The sequence below is a fragment of the Pogona vitticeps genome, chromosome 3 (assembly GCF_051106095.1).
Source record: "Pogona vitticeps strain Pit_001003342236 chromosome 3, PviZW2.1, whole genome shotgun sequence".
NCBI classification, from domain to species: domain Eukaryota; kingdom Metazoa; phylum Chordata; class Lepidosauria; order Squamata; family Agamidae; genus Pogona; species Pogona vitticeps.
The window spans coordinates 188,795,158-188,813,170 of NC_135785.1; the positions used below are offsets into that span (position 1 = coordinate 188,795,158).

Consider the following 18,013-nt stretch of genomic DNA (forward strand, 5'->3'; position numbering starts at 1 on the left):
ACCCTTTTGCACTCAATAGTCCTCATGCTCATGAAAATAGGTACATAGTTCGAGACTTAGGTATTCCTCTCTGCTTAATTTCTTTAGTCCTAATTAATCCAGAAGAGGTTCTTCCTGGATGGAAGATGCATAATTCTATTGCACATTTTTCTCTTGAAATAGCCTTAAATAACACACATTTAAAGAAAGTAACAGCACACAATGGAGTATACTTCTTGTAGCAGAAATTAGCATGCCTGTAACTATTCCTCAATATGTAATATCTAATGTCAGCCAACAGTGAAAGCAGCATCTGATATACAGAATTAATATTGGTGGTAATTTTGAATGTAATAGCAAGTCATTGTAAAAAGCTGATTTTCTGTAGTTACTGACATTAATGTAATTCTCCCTGCACTCCTCGCCCCCAACCATTGAACACCATGGTTTTATTGTCATTGAGCTTTTCTCTAGAACAATGCCACCTCTAATTCCACTCTTCAGTAGCTAATTTTATGTGGCTTCTCTCTGCAAAGGCCTTCATATAAAATCACTTCCAGTTTCCTGCTCTGTAGTTGCTGCACTCTCAGGCCAGAGATTAGAGACAGCCCATAATCAGAACTGAAAGCATGTTAATATTGCAGAGAGGTGGTTGAAGTGCTCTTCCTAGGCCGGTGGAATCACATTTCCAAGGAATCCCATGCTTAAATCCTAAAGACCAATCACCAAACAAAATGAACTATTTATTCCTGAAGATAGGAGCTTATGCTGTGGCACTCAGATGTCCACATTAATTAAGAAGCTTCATTTTGCATTTGGCAGTACTTCTAACACTTATTTCTAGCCTCGGTCATATTAAAAAAAACATACAAACAAAAGATGTTGCTTCTAGTTTTCACTCTGAAGAGATATGCAGCCAAATCCATAAACTGCAAGTGAAGACCAGTTTTATCATCTTCATCACACTGATCATATTTACTTATATTTTCCACAGCAGGATCAAGTGTGAAAGAGCTTTTTGATCCTAACCAAATTACCCTCTACAGAATACCTTGTGGTTGGAAATTCTGAGGAAACTTTAATGCAACTTGGGAGGGGGGGAGGATTTCCCCCCCTGCGATGTTTAGACGTTACCTTCCATAATCCCATTATCTTGGGTATGTCCAATGGGCTAAGCCTTTAACTTCTGGTATCCAATTAAATGTTTGTGAAGCTTTGGAGGATTGTGGCTAGAGCAGGTAAGGATGGACTGGACAGAACATTGTATAAAGTTGTTCCATATGGTCATATGATATAGCTTCTCCCACTTTACTGATTGAAACACAGAGGCCATGTATTGTGGCTTATTTATAGCAAAAAACAAGCAGCTACTGAATTACACCAATCCAGGTCTTCCTGGTCCAAAATAGCTACACCATACTGCCTTTGAAAACAATCAATGTCTTTGGCGCCATATTTTGTATCCATTACAAACTCATATCTGTGAATTTCATTGTATGGGTATACTGTGTATATACTTAAAATGACAATAAATTATTATTATTATATCATTGCAATTTCAACTATAAACAATGCTATTGTAATAACAATGCTATTGTAATAATGTAAATACTACAGTACTAGATTTTTGCTTCCATTGAAATGAACAGAGGTAGAATATGCATATAAAACCGGGATTGGGAGTTGGGGTGGAGAGGTAGGATTTTGATGTGAAGAGGATAAGGACAATTGTGTGACCAGGACCAGCATGTTTGTTCAGCTTTGTTTGGTGTACCATAACTGTCTCTACCTGGAGAAAGATATTCCAACCATTGTTCTATGCTTTAATCATCTCACATATAAACTACTGCAAAAATCTCAACATTGATGCAGTAATGAAATCTTTTGCAAAAAGCAATAGATGGGCTACTTTGAAGGTCCAATATCCTCCTGCTTGACTCTGCTTGTTGTTTGTGTTGGGGGCCCTGTTATATGTCTCCACCTAGGTTAGTGAGAGACTCTCTCCCTGGCCTAAAAAGTTCCCTCTTTCTCTTTGGCTAGCTTTAGATGGCTCATGAAAAACTTTGCTCTACCTGACATTAAAATTATTTTGAACAAAATTTTACTTGTTTTTTAAACATGACTTTTGTCCAGTTTTAAATGTAAACATTTTGTTAAAATATTTCTTTACCTGTTTTAATTTGTGTATCACCCTGTGAGGTACATTTTAGAATGGCAGGCAATTCAAAATTGTATTTATATATAGGAATCAATATAGAAAGAAATTAATCAGTACCCAAGCTCCATCTGGCCCAAACAGTTCTAAGAAGTTGCCAATAAACTCTCTAGACTTTTCTTCCCATTTCTGAATGAGATCATGACTTTTTTCTTCCACGCGATTCACAAATTCTTTAGACCTTTCTTCCACATTCTTTACTTTTTCCTTCATTTTGTCTACCTGGTTTTGAAACCGGTATTTCTTCTCCTGGTAAAAACAAACACAAAAGATGGCTGGTTTGTGAAGATGACAGGCCCCCCTAAGTGAACATTAAAAATAATGAAAATAACTCAGGTGGTACTTTTAACCTTTTTTATGAGATGGTGGTAATTTTTTATTTTTTAAAAAAGGTGAGGGGGTGTTACGCTTCTTCTGTTTGCACCAATCCTAATCTGGACTGAGGCCGCTTACTTTAGAGTAAAAATAAAAAACAACACTTGTCATATTTAGGATAATTGTTGCATATTTAGCATCAATTGATGTAGCATATAGCAGCATCAAATTTTGAATCCTAATTATTTAGCATGCACTTTGAAACACCAAGGATGGTTAACTACTGTATAACCATATGGTACAGTTTAATAAAAGAGAATGAAACTTTGGGTTAGTCAAGCCAATATAATATTTGGTGGCATGGCATGGCAGATGAATCTTGCAGATCACCACCATTCACTTTGATGGTTACTGTAACCACTGTTGCTGCTGAGAAGCTGAGGGATATACTGTACATCTTTTGGTATATTTTTTAGTATTTTGGACCTGTTTTGACCTACTTCACTTGTAGGCAGCAGGGATCACAGTTCTAATTACATTTGTTGCAATTTCCCATCAGTTTTGGGTTCTGCCAAAAAAAAATAAAAATAAAAACACTTTTTCATCATGGCCATCTTTCAGTAGAGTGCCCACAGCCTCAGTAGAGTGCCCACAGTTAAGTGTATAAATAACGTATGGTGGATATAAAATGGTCATCTGGTGGGGAACAAAACAAAAAAGCCAGAGCACTGAATTGGCAGAGGCTGCCATTGAGAAAGGGAACACATCCTACTTTTGTAAACCATTCCCCAATCTCTCCAGAAGATGGATATTTTGAAGATACAGTTTACAAGGACAATGCAGGTGCATCTGTAAAGCAGGAGTAAAAACTGCCTGAGAGCCCAAACACCTTATGTTCAAGGTGTCTGTCCGTTTCGATCTACAAATCCCACAAGATCTTGAGTTCCTCATTTTCTCACACCTTCTCTATCTGATGTTCCCACGGGTTTTTGGAGGCCAGCAAGTTATATTTTTTTCCATAATGACCGGTGCACTAACTTTGCCACTCTATCATGTCTAACTTTGTAATCTGTTTGTGCAATCTTTGGATATTCACAGATGAGGTGTGACACGGTTTCATCTTTTTCTTGGCAGAATCAACATTTGCTGTTGGCATGAACTCCTTGGATCTTAGCTTTCATCATGTTGGTTTGGCGTGCTTGTGCAGCAAAAAGCAAGCCTTCAGTTTCTTTAAGGGTTCCCAGTTTTAAGCATACCCATGTTGAATTATGATCATGCTTTCCATCAATATTTCTCAGGTTTTGTCCATGTAGTGGCTTATTTTTCCAGCTGTTGTTGTTGATGATGACGATGATGATGATGATGTTGCTGTTGTTATCATCATCATCATCATCCTTAAACACAGCATTTTATTTAGGCCTTGGAAACCAGAAGGATATTTTTATTATTGTGATTCCCAAAGCAGAAAGGTGACTAGGATCATGTTACTTAACAGTCAAAGGAAAATGTAGAATATGTTCTTATGGAAGAACTAAAGAGTACTTTACATGTGATGGATTTACTACATAAGTTTATAGAGATGTAAGAAAATAAAACATTTATATATCTGTTCATTATCATTTGAGGATAGGAACTGTTTTATATATTACTTCACTATATTCTTCTGTATAATCTTAATATATGATATATTCAAAGGATTATCTTGCCTTGTAACACAGGGCTTGTCTACATGCCCATTTTGTATTGCACTGAATTGGGCTAAATATGGTCACTACCAGTCCTCTGTCAATTTGCCAATATTGTGAAGTGGCTTAAAAAGAGAGCCAGCTCTTAAAGGTACAGCTGAGAGTTGGTTGAGAAAAGCAAACAAAAACCCCCTTATCATCCCCTCCTTTCTCCTCCTGGTTCTGGGAGGAAGTTTTCCATTAGATTTTTAATTATTTAAAGTGATTAAAAACATGTGCACTGTCCTAATACATTTTTTAAAAATGTCACTTCCTTGTCCCCTCCTCAGAGCCAAGGAAATTTTTAATTTTCCCATATCCTAAAGTGGTTCTCTTCTTAAGCCAAATCAAGATATTTGCAATTCAAACAGGAATTGTATGTGCTGGAAATGAATCAAAACAAGGGGGTCCTACCTGCACCAAGAAGTAGAAGGTGTGGTTGGGAACACCTTGGGGCCGGGGATGGTTCATTCCAGCAAATATGTTGCCTGATTGCAATCTTTAGAGTGAACCAGGCCATCCCTACTGTGGACCAAGCACTGGGCTAGATGCCCATGTAGTCACCCTTATAATAATTTATTAGGCATGGATTTTTTGACTACAGGCCCCATAAGTTTTCATTTTTGGTATACCCTCTGAAAGGCAGACACCTACAGACACCTAAACATGGAGAAAAGGCCTAGCTGTGAATGCTTTGAGGCACTGCATAGGCTTCACTCTGCCTCAGCTTCCTATTCAGAAAGGACACTCCCATCCAGTAGTGAGAAAGCTTCCTTTCAGAACAGGGAGGGACTATGTACTATACATGACAGGCCTTTTCTCCACTTGCATCCAGATCAAATGTTTCAGATCCCTGCAGTAAATTATTATAGTTAAAAAGTTGATGCTTGAATTTCTCAGCACACCCGAGTTGCATGACTGGGAATGTAACAAGAAATACAAGTGGCTGGCAATATGTCAGCTAGTGGCAAGTCACTGTTGAAAATTACTGTATGCTCTTGACCTGCATAGGTAAGTAAGAGAATTCTGGTCATTATTTAAAAAATAAAAACTACTAAAAAACCAACTTGATCCTGGTTCTTTGACTCACCCTTCAATTCTTCTGAATCCAATATGGACTCTGAACATGACTCAACAGTCTCATACACTTACATTTATAAAACTGACATTCAGCTCTTTAGCAGTATATCCTCTTTGAAGGTTGCGACGAGCATAGACATCATAATCACGCACAATTCTAGTTATTATATCTGAAGTTGAGATGCCTTCTGTTCTCTGAGTTGGCACAAACATTCCTGAAAAAAGAGAAGAAGGAAAACTGATGAGATCTTCAACTTCACTATAATTATCTTTTAATTGTAATATCTGAATGACTTAGTTCTAATGCTGAATTTTAATACTTAGTAACCATGATGCTGTCATAGCCTACAGATTCTGGATAAACTATCATAAAGCACTGAATAATTTTAATCACTCCAAAAACATGCATATCTGGATAGCTATGTTAGCCAATTTTTTTATTAGCAAACATAGAGTGGTTGTGAAAATATTAAATATTATTAACTATGACACATTAACTAAAAGATGAAGGGCCTAACTGGAAATAACTTCATCATACTGATTAGTGAAGTTAAGTGTGAGTCAGTTCTGCTCTTGTTTACATAACACACACTGAAACAAGTAATTTACAACAATTAGTAAGATTTATGCTAAGCTAAATCATAGGAATCATAGAATAACAGAGTTGGAAGGGGCCTATAAGGCAACTGAGTCCAACTGCTGCTCAAGGCAGGAATCCAGATAAAAGTGTATCTGATAGATGGTTGTTCAATTTTTTCTTGAATGCCTTAAGTGTGGGAGCACTCACCACCTACCAAGGTAATTGCTTCCATTCTCATACTGCTCTAACAGTTAGGAAGTTTTTCCTGATCCTCAACCGAAATGTGGCTTTCTGTAACTTGAACCAATTATGTGTCCTGTACTCTGGGATGATTGAGAACAGATCCTGTTTCTCCTCTCTATAGCTATCTTTCAGATATTTGAAAAGTAGCATTATATCTCCCTTCAGTCTTCTTTTCTCAAGGCCCAGTTCTTTCAGTTTTTCCTCATGTGGCTTGGTTTTCAGTCCCCTGATCATCCTTGTTGCCATCCTTTGAACTTATTCTAGTTTGTCTGCCTCCTTCCTAAAGTGCAGTATCCAGAATTGGACACAACACCCAAGATGAGGTCAAATGCATCTGTTCTACAACTTAACTTTTCATATTGATTTCCGTAGGAACTAACCAACTTAGTTTGGATTCAAGTCAGTGACAAATAATCTAAAGGAACTGCCACATTCTCTCTAAAGCTTTGTATTTCATGTTCTAGTGCTGGCCTGTGACTTGTAGTGTCATTGTGTGAACTCATACATACTCACATGCAAGTCCTGTTAAGTGCAATGGGACATTCTTTGCAGCAAGCCTACCTAAGATTGCAGTTGTAATTTCTCTTCAGCCTATTCTTGGAACCATTCTTCTTTTGAACTATATGTGCACCTATACAGCAGACTTTCTACATGATTATAGCAGTCCCTGTGGTACAGAAACTCTTCTGTCTTGAAACATTTCACAAAATTACCATTTGATAGCCTCACTATTGTTAAAGCATAAGGACTGCACAGAGTTACATCAATGGATGAAAACAGTGATGGTTTGTATACTTGCTGAGTGTCTTTCTTGAAAGCTTGAGGAACTATCCAAAAGACACATGGTATTTTGCTTCTTTATAATGCTGAATTCCCAAATGAGGCAACTCTTTAGTAGTAGTCTCCATTAAGCTCTGGGAAGAAAGTTTAATTACTTCCTCCTTCAGCACTGTTAATTGTGTTGATAACAAAGCAAGTTAAAAGAGGTTTCTGAGATATACAGCATTTTAATTTATGCTCTTGGGCTCAATATTGAATCCAATAAAGACAGGAGAAGCCTTTCAGTGTTTCTTCTGAAGGGAACATGGAATAAATTCACTGTCTCACAAAATTCAGATAATTTGTATGACTAAACAATAACAACAGAAGCAAGGAAGGGATTTTAATAATAATAATAATAATAATAATAATAATAATAATAATAATAATAATAATAATAATAATAATAATAATAATAATAATAATAATAATAATAATAATAATAATAATAACTAAAACCTTCCATGTATAGCCAAATTCTACCTAAAAATGTATAAGACTGTCAGTAGAGGTTGGAAGTAACCAGTTATTAGTAATGTAGTTACTCAAAACTAGTTACTTTTGACAAGCAGTAAACAGTTACAAAGTTACTTATTAGTTGTAATGTGTACATGACTCAGGTGCAATGGCACATGCTCTCTCTCTTCTAACAACAAAGACAATTACTTTCTGTTGAAATCAGCATTCATCAATGCTGTAGTACTTCATACAAAGATTGTCTCTCCCTCGCTCACATCTGCCTACACTGAGGGCCAGGTGAAGCAGTAACGTTCTTAGAAGCTGACAAGATAGACTGACCCTCACCTGCTTCCTTTATATGCTTGTAAACATCATCTGAACCAGCAGAGGAATATGGAATGTCATCATGGGCAACAAAATCAATCTGGAAAGCACAGGAGAAGGAAAATTAAGTTTGTCTGCCTTGGTTATTGTTTGGGAAATGCAATTTCTTTATTTGCCAATGGAAGTCTACCTATGAGATTGAAAGCATATGTACTGATATGTTAAACTAAGACATTGTAAAACTAGGCTCTTCTGATGAGTATATACAACATGCCTTGGTGTAATGCATGTGCTACTAAAAGAGGGCCTAAAGTTGGTCAGAACTGACTTTTACTTTTCCAGTGACTCCCACAGAACAACTCTCTATGCAATGATCTTTCTTAGGGAAAGCCCTGTTGTAGTATTTGAGGGAGGTGATTCTCAATACAATACAGTTAGAAAAGTGGATTTACTCCAAACACATTAAGTATTTATGGTAAAACTACTGATCTTGATATCTGTCTATGTCTGAACACAAGTATTCAGATGCCACAAATATGCTCTGCAGTAGTGAAGGGGTAGCCAACAGTGGGCAGTATCCTGTGGTGCTATCACAAATGATGTGATGGTCTCAGATATCTAGTTCTGGACTATGCACAATGTGTAAATTGGCTATGCTGGCAGGTTGCACAGATGTACTGTTTGTATTGTTGTTGTTTAGTCATTTAGTCGTGTCCGACTCTTTGTGACCCCATGGACCAGAGCAGGCTGGCGCCCCTGTCCTCCACTGTCTCCTGGAGTTGGGTCAAATTCATGTTGGTAGCTTTGATTACACTATCCAACAATCTTGTCCTCTGCTGTCCCCTTCTCCTCTTGCCTTCACACTTTCCTAACATCAGGGTCTTTTCCAGGCAGTCTTCTCTTCTCATGAGATGGCCAAAGTATTGGAGCCTCAGCTTCAGGATCTGTCCTTCCAGTGAGCACTCAGGGTTGATTTCCTTTAGAATGGATAGGTTTGTTCTCCTTGAAGTCCAGGGGACTCTCAAGAATCTCCTCCAGCACCACAATTCAAAAGCATCCATTCTTCGGCGGTCAGCTTTCTTTATGGTCCAGCTCTCACTTCCATACATCATAGCTTTGACTATGTGGACTTTTGTTGGCAAGGTGATGATTCTGTTTTTTAAGATGGTGTCGAGGTTTCTCATTGCATACTGCTGAAGCCTACCTTGGAGGATTTTAGCATAATCTTGCTAGCGTGTGAAATGAGTACAATTGTACGGTAGTTGGAGCATTCTTTGGCACTGCCCTTCTTTGGGTTCAGGATGTAGACTGATCTTTTCCAGTCCTCTGACCACTATTGAGTTTTCCAAACTTGTTGGCATATTGAATGTAGCACCTTAACAGTGTCATCTTTTAAGATTTTAAATAGTTCCACTGGAATGCCATCACCTCCACTGGCCTTGTTGTTAGCCATGCTTTCTAAGGCCCACTTGACTTCACTCTCCAGGATGTCTGGCTCAAGGTCAGCAACCACACTATCTGGGTTGTCCGGGACATCCAGATCTTTCTGGTATAATTCCTCTGTGTATTCTTGCCACTTCTTCTTGATGTCTTCTGCTTCTGTGAGGTCCCTGCCATTTTTTATCTTTAGCAGATTGCAAAACTGATTTAGCAACTGAGTGCACTAGCAGTGGCATGCCTAGGGAACCACAGAGCAAATGCATTTCTGTTTGCACAACTGGAAGATGCAAGAGAATTTCACTAGGGAACTCTTTTCCTCCACTGATGTTTAGGCTCTTGTCATGGGTATGTACTTGAATAATGACATTGTCAATCCATTGTAAGGCACTGCTGTTATTAGGAAGCAAAATATGAGTTCACTCTAGGTTATCTGCACATCTAGCTTTTGAGTGACCACACTACATAGTTGGAAGAAAATTCAGTTTTCTACTTTTGTACAGTGGTACCTCGCAAGATGACGGATTTTCCATGATGATGATTTTGCTAAACAGTGATTTCAATGGGATGAATTATCGTCGTCATACAGGGCACCATTGTATCTAGATGTATGTGTATTACAACTCAACCTTCCCCAACCTGAAGCCCTTTGGATGTTTTGGATTAGAACTCCTCACTGCAGACCCTTGGCCATGTTAGTGAGTTTGAGCTCTTTCAGGAACTAGAATCTAAAACATTTGGAGGACATAACTTGAAGTAAGTTGGCCTAGAGTACAGAAGTGAAACTCAAGAGAGAGCTAGAGGAAGCATTATTTTCAGAGTGTGGAAAAGCCAGCAGATATACTGGATGGGAGATTCTGGAAGTTGTAGTAATAAAACACCCCTTTCCAAGAGCTGGTTGTTTTCCATCTTTGGTAACAATCTGAAGCAAAAATGAATGGAAGAGGCAAGTGAATGCTCCAGTCCAGAATTCCAGTGTGGTGTATAAATGTGTCAAATTTGTATTCAGAATTGGATCATCAGAAATATATAGCAACATCACTAATAAGATGTTGATTCTCCCAATGCATGGTAAAAAAAAAGAAAAGAAAGTCACCTTATGCTTTTCCAGGAACTCTGGTGTGAGTGTCCACGGAGCATCTCTGATTACCTCATCTACATACCGGCAGTGCCTGAGTGCTTCATATCTCTCGGCTTCATTCATTACCGTAAAGCCTTTAAACTTATGGGTTAAATCATCGCTACAAACTGACAGACACAAAAGAAAAATTCAAAACACAGTGACACAGCCTCTGTCAAATGCAGCACACATCTGTTAGATTAGAACATTTTCCAAAGCTATTCTGTGATTTAAATTTGTAGCTGTCAAACCAAATCAGCATGATTCATGACTGTAAAATCAAAATAAAACAGCCCAGAACACAGAAGTTGCAAACAAGATGTCACAAAGGATGGTTCTCTTGACTCCATGCCTAGATATAGGCTTAGGTAAAGCAATATAGATTGATCTGCAGTTCAAATCGCCTGCTGGCATACCAGAAAAGAATGAAATCCTTTAATTACGTCTCTCTTGTAATGAATTACCTGCAAAATCTAAACAAAGCATCATCTTTCTTTCTTACTATAGAGCACAATTCTGCAAAGCCTACTTACAGGCTTTAAACTACAGTATCTGTTTAATATATCTCAGTTGTATGAGAGAATGGGCTCCCACAAGTAATTATTCAATAACATCCTTTGTATAGAGAGGAGAGTGAAAAATTGGTAGCAACATTATAGATAGGAACTTACAAAAGAGCTTCCTGGATCCAGCCAAACAGGCATATAGCAAAACCCAGGCATAGTGTATTGTGAAGGTAATCTCAATCTACTACCAATACGAGATGAGCCCCTATGTTCAGACCATGGATCACTGGTATTCTCTAGTCCAGCAGTATCATCTTTTCAATGACTGACCTATATGTTGTCTCTGGGAAGTCCTGGAGCAGTACATTATGGCAATAGCTAATGTTGTTTCTCAGAAACTGGTAAAATAAATGATTTAGAAATGGGTGAATTTAAAACCGCAATTTCCTGACCACTCAGTGCCCACTTTGCAGACTATACCACACAGTTCATCAAGATATAACAGTTATTCATATGTTGGCCTTACCTCCTACTAATAAGTAGCTATTGGGAAACAGAGTTTTGGCTTGCATGAGAGCTCTAGCATGGCCAGAATGAAAGAGATCAAATATTCCATCTGCATAGACTCTGACCGGTCTATCTACTGTGGGAAAAAGGAATAATGTCCAGGTCAGACAGATCAGTACCTTAAATCTATGTTAGACTATAATCATATACTTTATAAATATATTTAGTGTATACAATGAATACACTAAAGACAGAAAGAACCATGCTGGGTGAAACCAAAGTCCTCTCTAGTCCAAGATTTGTCTTCTCATAGAGGTTAACCAGACAGTAAGCCCTCCAGGAGAACATGAAGACAAAAGCCCCTTTGTCTCACATACCACAGCAACTAATATACATAGTCATACTGCCTGTGACACTGGAAATATTACAATTGTTGTCTTGACTAAAAGTTAATTACGACTCATTCAGAGCTTGAAAGTAATCTGTTAAATTAACATATAGTACAATTATCACTCTAGGAAAATGTGTCTAGTTGTAACAAAATGACACTTTGGAAGGAACACATTAGCCTAAAATTGTTACTTTAAAAATGTTACTATAGATGCATCGATTCGATTGTTCTCCAGTTTAACAAAACTAACAAAATTGCTTTTTAACTGAGATCCAGTAAGGTGGTGTTTTTATCTTTTCTTATTTGGCAAATTCATGAAGATTAAAAGAAGCCCAGATTAGAAAAGTAACTCACTATAAATTTAAAGGATGTCATATAAAATAAACAATCAACTTTTAAGAAATGCATGATGGATGCATATAGAATTGGAATGTTTCTATAAAGAATTAAAAAGGAAAACCAATCATACTTTAATATGGCAATTATAAACATTTTGCTAATATACTACGATATATGAAAATGCCATTGTTATGCAACAAATTTGTAAATGGCTCACAAGTACTTACAATTTTTATTATCTATAGTTTCAAACTGAAAATAATAAAATGTGTTTGTGTTGCCTCTGGGATTCTAGGAGATGTAGTCCGAAAAAGGAAATGTTCACATCCTTGCTTTAATAACATTGGAATGACTGACAGGGACAAATTATTTTTCAAACACTTTATCTAATAAGAAGAACAAATTACTAACAACCTCATTCCCCTTTCCAAGCTCTGTCCATGAACATAATTCTTTTTTATATTAATAGAAGTGATATTTTTATCTTATATTTATAGACAGACTTTCAATAAATTTGTCTGGGAAATTTACAGACAAAATGCAAACATGCACTGCAAATTCACGATGACATTACTAATTACAGAAATACAAACTGTCTTTCCTCTAAAATCTTGTTTAAAAAGCAAAGGCAAAGATGAATGCTCTATCTATAAAATTTGCCTTCATCTTATAAACCAAGACTCACCTGGTGTTCCAAGGCGGGCCTGAGCAACTGTGAGCTTTTCATGAGGAGCTCTGCACTGACAGCTTGTTTCACCTGCAAATGGAGCAGGTGCACACAAAGTCTAGAAGGTGAGGAAAGGGAAATCAGGGGAATAAAGACCAAAGGATATGATAAATCCAACAAAAGCAACTTGTTCCTTGGCATTATGCAGTAGCATTTGATAGGGATACAATGGTTGAAATCTTATTGCTCGGTGTAGTAAACTGGACAACAGTAGGCCCACTGAATCAGTTGGGATTTGCTCTGTCAACTCCTCTGTAAGTTCCATTGACTACTCTACTGTAATGGGACTACTCTAGTGGCAATTTACTTTAGTGTAGTGAATTGCAACTAGAGTAAGTCCATTTGAATCAACAGAACTTATGGAGGAGGTGATTCACCAAATCCCCACTGATTCAGTGGGTCTACTTTAATACAACTTACTACACTAAGCAACAGGATTTCAACCCTACTATGTCAGTTCAGTGTTCAAGAGAATGAACAATGAAGCATTTTTATACTACAGTGGTGCTTCGACTTATGAACATCCTGACATACGAGCATTTAGAGTTTTGACCCGCTCCAGCTGCAAAATTTTGCTTTGACTTGTGGCTGGAGCTTCCAGTTACGAACAGAAAAAGGCAGGGAAAAAAGGCGGGGAATTCAAATTGCTAACTTTTGGTAGGCGAAGAGGCTGTTTCTTTGTAGCTCTTTTGCCCCAGCAGTTAGAGTGAGTGCATTCGGAGGTGGCTTTGGACTGCCTGGTAAGCTAAGGTGCTGTTTTCTGCTTTCTAAAAACTGTTCTGGGTGGGTTTTGCAGCGTGGTTTTGGGCTGGGTGGTGGGATTGTTTTTATGCTGTGATGGGTCTTGTGGGGTTTGTTTGTTTTTTGGTGTTTTCCCCTCGTTTCTGATGGGTCTTGTGGGGGTTTGTTTGTTTGTGGGTTCCCCTCCATTTCCAATGGGTCTTGCAGGGCTTGTTTGCTTTCTGCTTTGCTTTTTTTGCATTTCTGATGGGTCTTGCATGGTTTGTTTGCTTTCTGCTTTGTTTTTTTTTTTTTTTTTGCATTTCCGAAGGGTCTTACAGTGTTTGTTTTTTCTCCCCCCCCTTCAGCACGAATGGATTAATCGTGTTTCCGATGGGCCTTGCAGTAGTTGGTTTTTTAATGATTTTTTCTTCTGCCAGAACAGATTAATTGCATTTCAATGCATTCCTATGGGAAATGGTGCTTTGATTTACGACCATTTCGAGTTACGACTAGAATTCTGGAACCAATTAAGTTCCTAAGCTGAGGCACTACTGTATTGCAGAAAACTGCTTTTAGCCCAGATCTAATGCTTTGAAAACTGGCATAAGAATAGTATAAAGCAATCCATCTGCCTATTGATTTCAAGCCACAGTCTCATTGGCTCTAGACCTTGAGCACGAGAGTCCGCATTCTTGGGTTAGACCTTGAGCATGAGAGTCCACATTCTTGGATTACTGGGTTACAGAATATGTTTTCCCAATGGCTGCTTGTACCTGTACAACTTCTACCAGTTGTACAGGTAGAAGTTGAACCAAGGCATGCTTCCTACGTTGTTACAACAACAGGGTATTTCTAAACATGTCTTTAAAAAGTAATTAAGGATTCAAAGAATCCTTAAGAAAAGATAAGTGTTATGGCCATGTTCAGTACTGTATTACCGTGCAAGAAACTTCAGCTGTGGAAGCTCCTGTAGCAATCTGACAAGGTATCACTTGGTGCCTGTTGTGCATGGCTGGCATCTCCTGATTGCTGGACCAGGTCGCACAACTAGATGTTATGTTTTAGAACAGTAGCTATAATCCCTGGTCCCGCTCATGTCTTGGACTTCATCTCCCAGATTCTCTTACTATTGCCCATGGTCAGTAGACGTGAAATCCAAAACTTCTGGAGGGCCAAGGTTTGAGACACACTGTTCTCATATCTTCATACCTTTTCTATACATTACTGTATTTAATCCAGCTTCTGAAACAGAAGAGTCTAAAACCGTCTGTTCCCCTTTTTTTCCTGCTGAAGACACGTAAGCCCACCCCTGCATTGCATTTAAGAGGGTATTTTGAAGAACTTGGTAACAATATTAGAGAAACACTGGCTTGAACAGAAGTACAGATTCTTTCCTCTAACGCCACTGTGATGGGCACTTTGCAAACCCTCTCCTTCACCACCTTTCTTACAACAAGATTTTTCTGCACAAGACATTTTTCCTCACTTGAGAAATCTTGTGGGAAGTCTCATGAGATTGCTTGGAAATTCAATAATCATCTGTCCTGGTTGTGCTGGATTATTACAATTCCTGTGGAGAATGACAGATTCACTGCTCAAGATTTGTCCAGAAATGCAAAAAGAAATGCCAAGTTTTGTAGAATTATTACACTTCTTTAAAAGCATGGTATCTTTCCCTTATAAGAGTCACAGGAAATGGAGCCATGTTAAATCTGGCAGTTTACTGTGCCAAAAAGAGGGAGAAAGAGAGGGGTGGGACGGGATAGGAGGGGGGAGCAGGAAATGGCAGCAGTGTCTTTTATTTAATTTTTTTTTTTTTTGCAGGAAGCCAGGACATCTCACTGATAAAACAAGGAGTCTTAATGGGGAATCTTTGCATGGCCAGACTTGAAAAATTGTCATGAATGATTTTTCCCCCATGTACAGTACTTGTAACATCCTTAGTCATGTGTCATGTGTGCTGCAGGTAAGGCTGTGTGGGTATTCCTTCTGGGCCAGGTTTTCAGTATTAGCCAGATTTTTATCCAGATGCCCCTGTGCTATCTGTTCTATATTTTAATTGGTGGTTAAACTATCTTCTAGGAACAAACTGTAGTTTAATCACTTTGCAAGTCTTGTTTTGCTTACAAAGTGGAGAGTGTGGATGTCACTTGCAATTGTTGCCATAGAAATTAGAATGTTGGGAAGAGGGTCAGCATCAAATTGAAGAATCCTGGAGGAGGGAGAGAAGGGAGGTGGCCAAAGAGTGAAGCAAATAACTGGTGGGTGGGTGGGAGAACACAACAAAGGGAAAGAAAGTCAATGAGATGTGAAATCAATCTGTGCCCCTCAGTCTCAGATTTGACCTTGAAACATCAGGAGATGGGATGTTGCTGACTAATTATTACCCATACCAGCGCCACTTGATTTTTCTGAATATGTTTTTAGCCTAGTCCTATAGAAATATACTGCATCAAGGACATCCTTTGTATGCTAGACAGCAGCTGGGATCTAGCAAGGTGTTGTCTCTGTGCACACAGCAATTGCTTTGAGAATTGTAACACAGACGTGAAAAACTAGAACAGGGCAAACTATTTAAGTCTGTTCCAAAAACACAATATAGAAGTACTGTACTGACAACTCACTGAACAGGGCTAGATACAATCTACTGCTTGGATTTTATGTGAACCAGGCCTTTTCAGTTGACTGATCAAAAAACAGTGTTTTCTTCTTGTAATACATGACCATACAACCCGGGTTCTTTCTTTTATTTTCTAATCACTATCTTTTTCCTTCTGTCTTTGTGGTAGTTGAGTGCTAAACTACCTTTTTATCTCTAAGCAAGGTCAAGTTACACAACATCCAGCCCAACATGGTTCATGCTGGGATAAAAAGGAAGGCAGAAATGTTAAAACAATAATGTCTATGGTCTTAGGCCTACAACTAGTAATCATGACCTTCCTAGGAAAAGGCTGTTTCCTCGGAGATAACTTGAAGAAAATAGGCCTGTTTTCTGCTTTTTTCTTTTTCTTGTTTTTTACCCTTCCATGCTGTTAGAATGTTAAGTCTTTTGATCGTGTGTGCCTGGAAATTTTAAAAAAACCCTCTCTTTTTTTGCACCCATGAAACAGTGTATGCCAGCATTCCTACTCAGCAAAGGGAATAACCCTCAGACCTCTAACTCCAAAGATCCTAAAATATTACTGTTAGGTTTGACTGCTGTGATACTGGTGGGTGCAACTATATAACACTGTGCAGAAAACGCCAAAAGGTTATACATTTATTTATTCACATGATGGTTTTAAAAATTTAAAGCACATAACAAGGCTTCAGAATATATAAATACTAAAGATATAAAGATATAAATACAAACAAGTATTTATAAATATATACAGTATGATAAGTCTACAGCAAGATTGATAGAACAAATTAACTAAGGAAAGTTTGTTTTAATTATTTGTATGTGTAGATGGCCTTCCATATAATTTGAGTCCAACACATTTATTTATAAACATACTTAGAATTTTGAATAATGTGGACACAATTTTTAGTCTTAAAAAAGAGAGAGGTTTTCAATATGCTCATTTGGTTAATAATTAATTAAATAAGGCACAATAAGTATCAAAGTTTTAAGTTCAAATACAAGAAAAATGATGGATAATTGTGTGAAATTGGTTATGGAAGATTTGTCTGGCTGCTGCTCTTTCACTGGTGCTGGGAATCTAATTCTGTCTTGAAACTTTACCTTCCCTCTGTTTTTTATTGCCTTGGTTTATTCAACTCTGTATTGGTCAAAGATGAAGATAACAGCATAAAAGATCAACAAAGTTCTGGAAATGATGTCAGAGATTCTTAGGAAAAATATGCCCTGAGAAATTGAGCATCTGTTATGGAAGTTGACTATTTGAATACAAAATATAAATGGCTCCTAGAGATGGGACTTGTTGGTTAACAGAACTGGGGGGGGGGGAGATACAGTGTACATATCTTCAGAGAGCCTCTGGATCCCAAATCATTTGGTTTCATAAAAGAGAGCATCATAGAAATTTTATTCAGATTTTCACATTTGAGTCATGTCCATTCAATGTATAATCACTTTAATATTCCAACAAATAGAATCACGAATCTCACAATTTGGACTGCCAGCTGCCAATCAGGATTCAGAGAATACCTATTCTCTCCCCACAGTAGTCAGCCAGATACTATAGGAAATCCACAAGCAGAAGATGGGCACAGTAGGATCTTCCCATTGCCTGTGTTCCCCAGCAAATACACGCTGTAAACTACTAGTAGCCACTGATAACCTTATTTCTAGCCACCTTTTAAAGATGTCCATTCTGTTGACCACCACCACATCTTTTCAGTTCCACAGTTTAACTATATGCTGTGTGAAGAAGTACTTTCAGTTCTTGTCCTCAGTTGAATGACTGGATTCCAACACCATGAAAAGACCTGAACAGCAGTCATCAGCTTCATTATATTACATACTTGGCATGGGTGTAATTGTAAGCAGTTTACTCCACTCTTTGAAAGAAAGAAGCATAGG

The 18,013-nt window shown here is 37.9% G+C and overlaps 1 protein-coding gene across 6 annotated transcripts in view; it reads right to left on the minus strand.

The window, feature by feature from the left end:
- Nucleotides 1-18,013, minus strand: part of PCYT1B (phosphate cytidylyltransferase 1B, choline) — a 49,032-nt gene that overhangs the window by 6,671 nt on the left and 24,348 nt on the right. For 4 of the 6 annotated variants that reach the window (XM_078390454.1, XM_072994278.2, XM_020789185.3 and 1 more), the window contains 6 exons: nucleotides 12,724-12,823; nucleotides 11,328-11,444; nucleotides 10,272-10,423; nucleotides 7,754-7,838; nucleotides 5,386-5,528; nucleotides 2,255-2,443 (listed from right to left, as the gene is read on the minus strand). In XM_078390454.1, coding sequence (XP_078246580.1) covers nucleotides 2,255-2,443; nucleotides 5,386-5,528; nucleotides 7,754-7,838; nucleotides 10,272-10,423; nucleotides 11,328-11,444; nucleotides 12,724-12,823 — 786 coding nt within the window. The remainder of the gene's footprint in view (nucleotides 1-2,254; nucleotides 2,444-5,385; nucleotides 5,529-7,753; nucleotides 7,839-10,271; nucleotides 10,424-11,327; nucleotides 11,445-12,723; nucleotides 12,824-18,013) is intronic. The other 2 variants (XM_078390455.1, XM_020789186.3) reach the window with 1 other exon arrangement.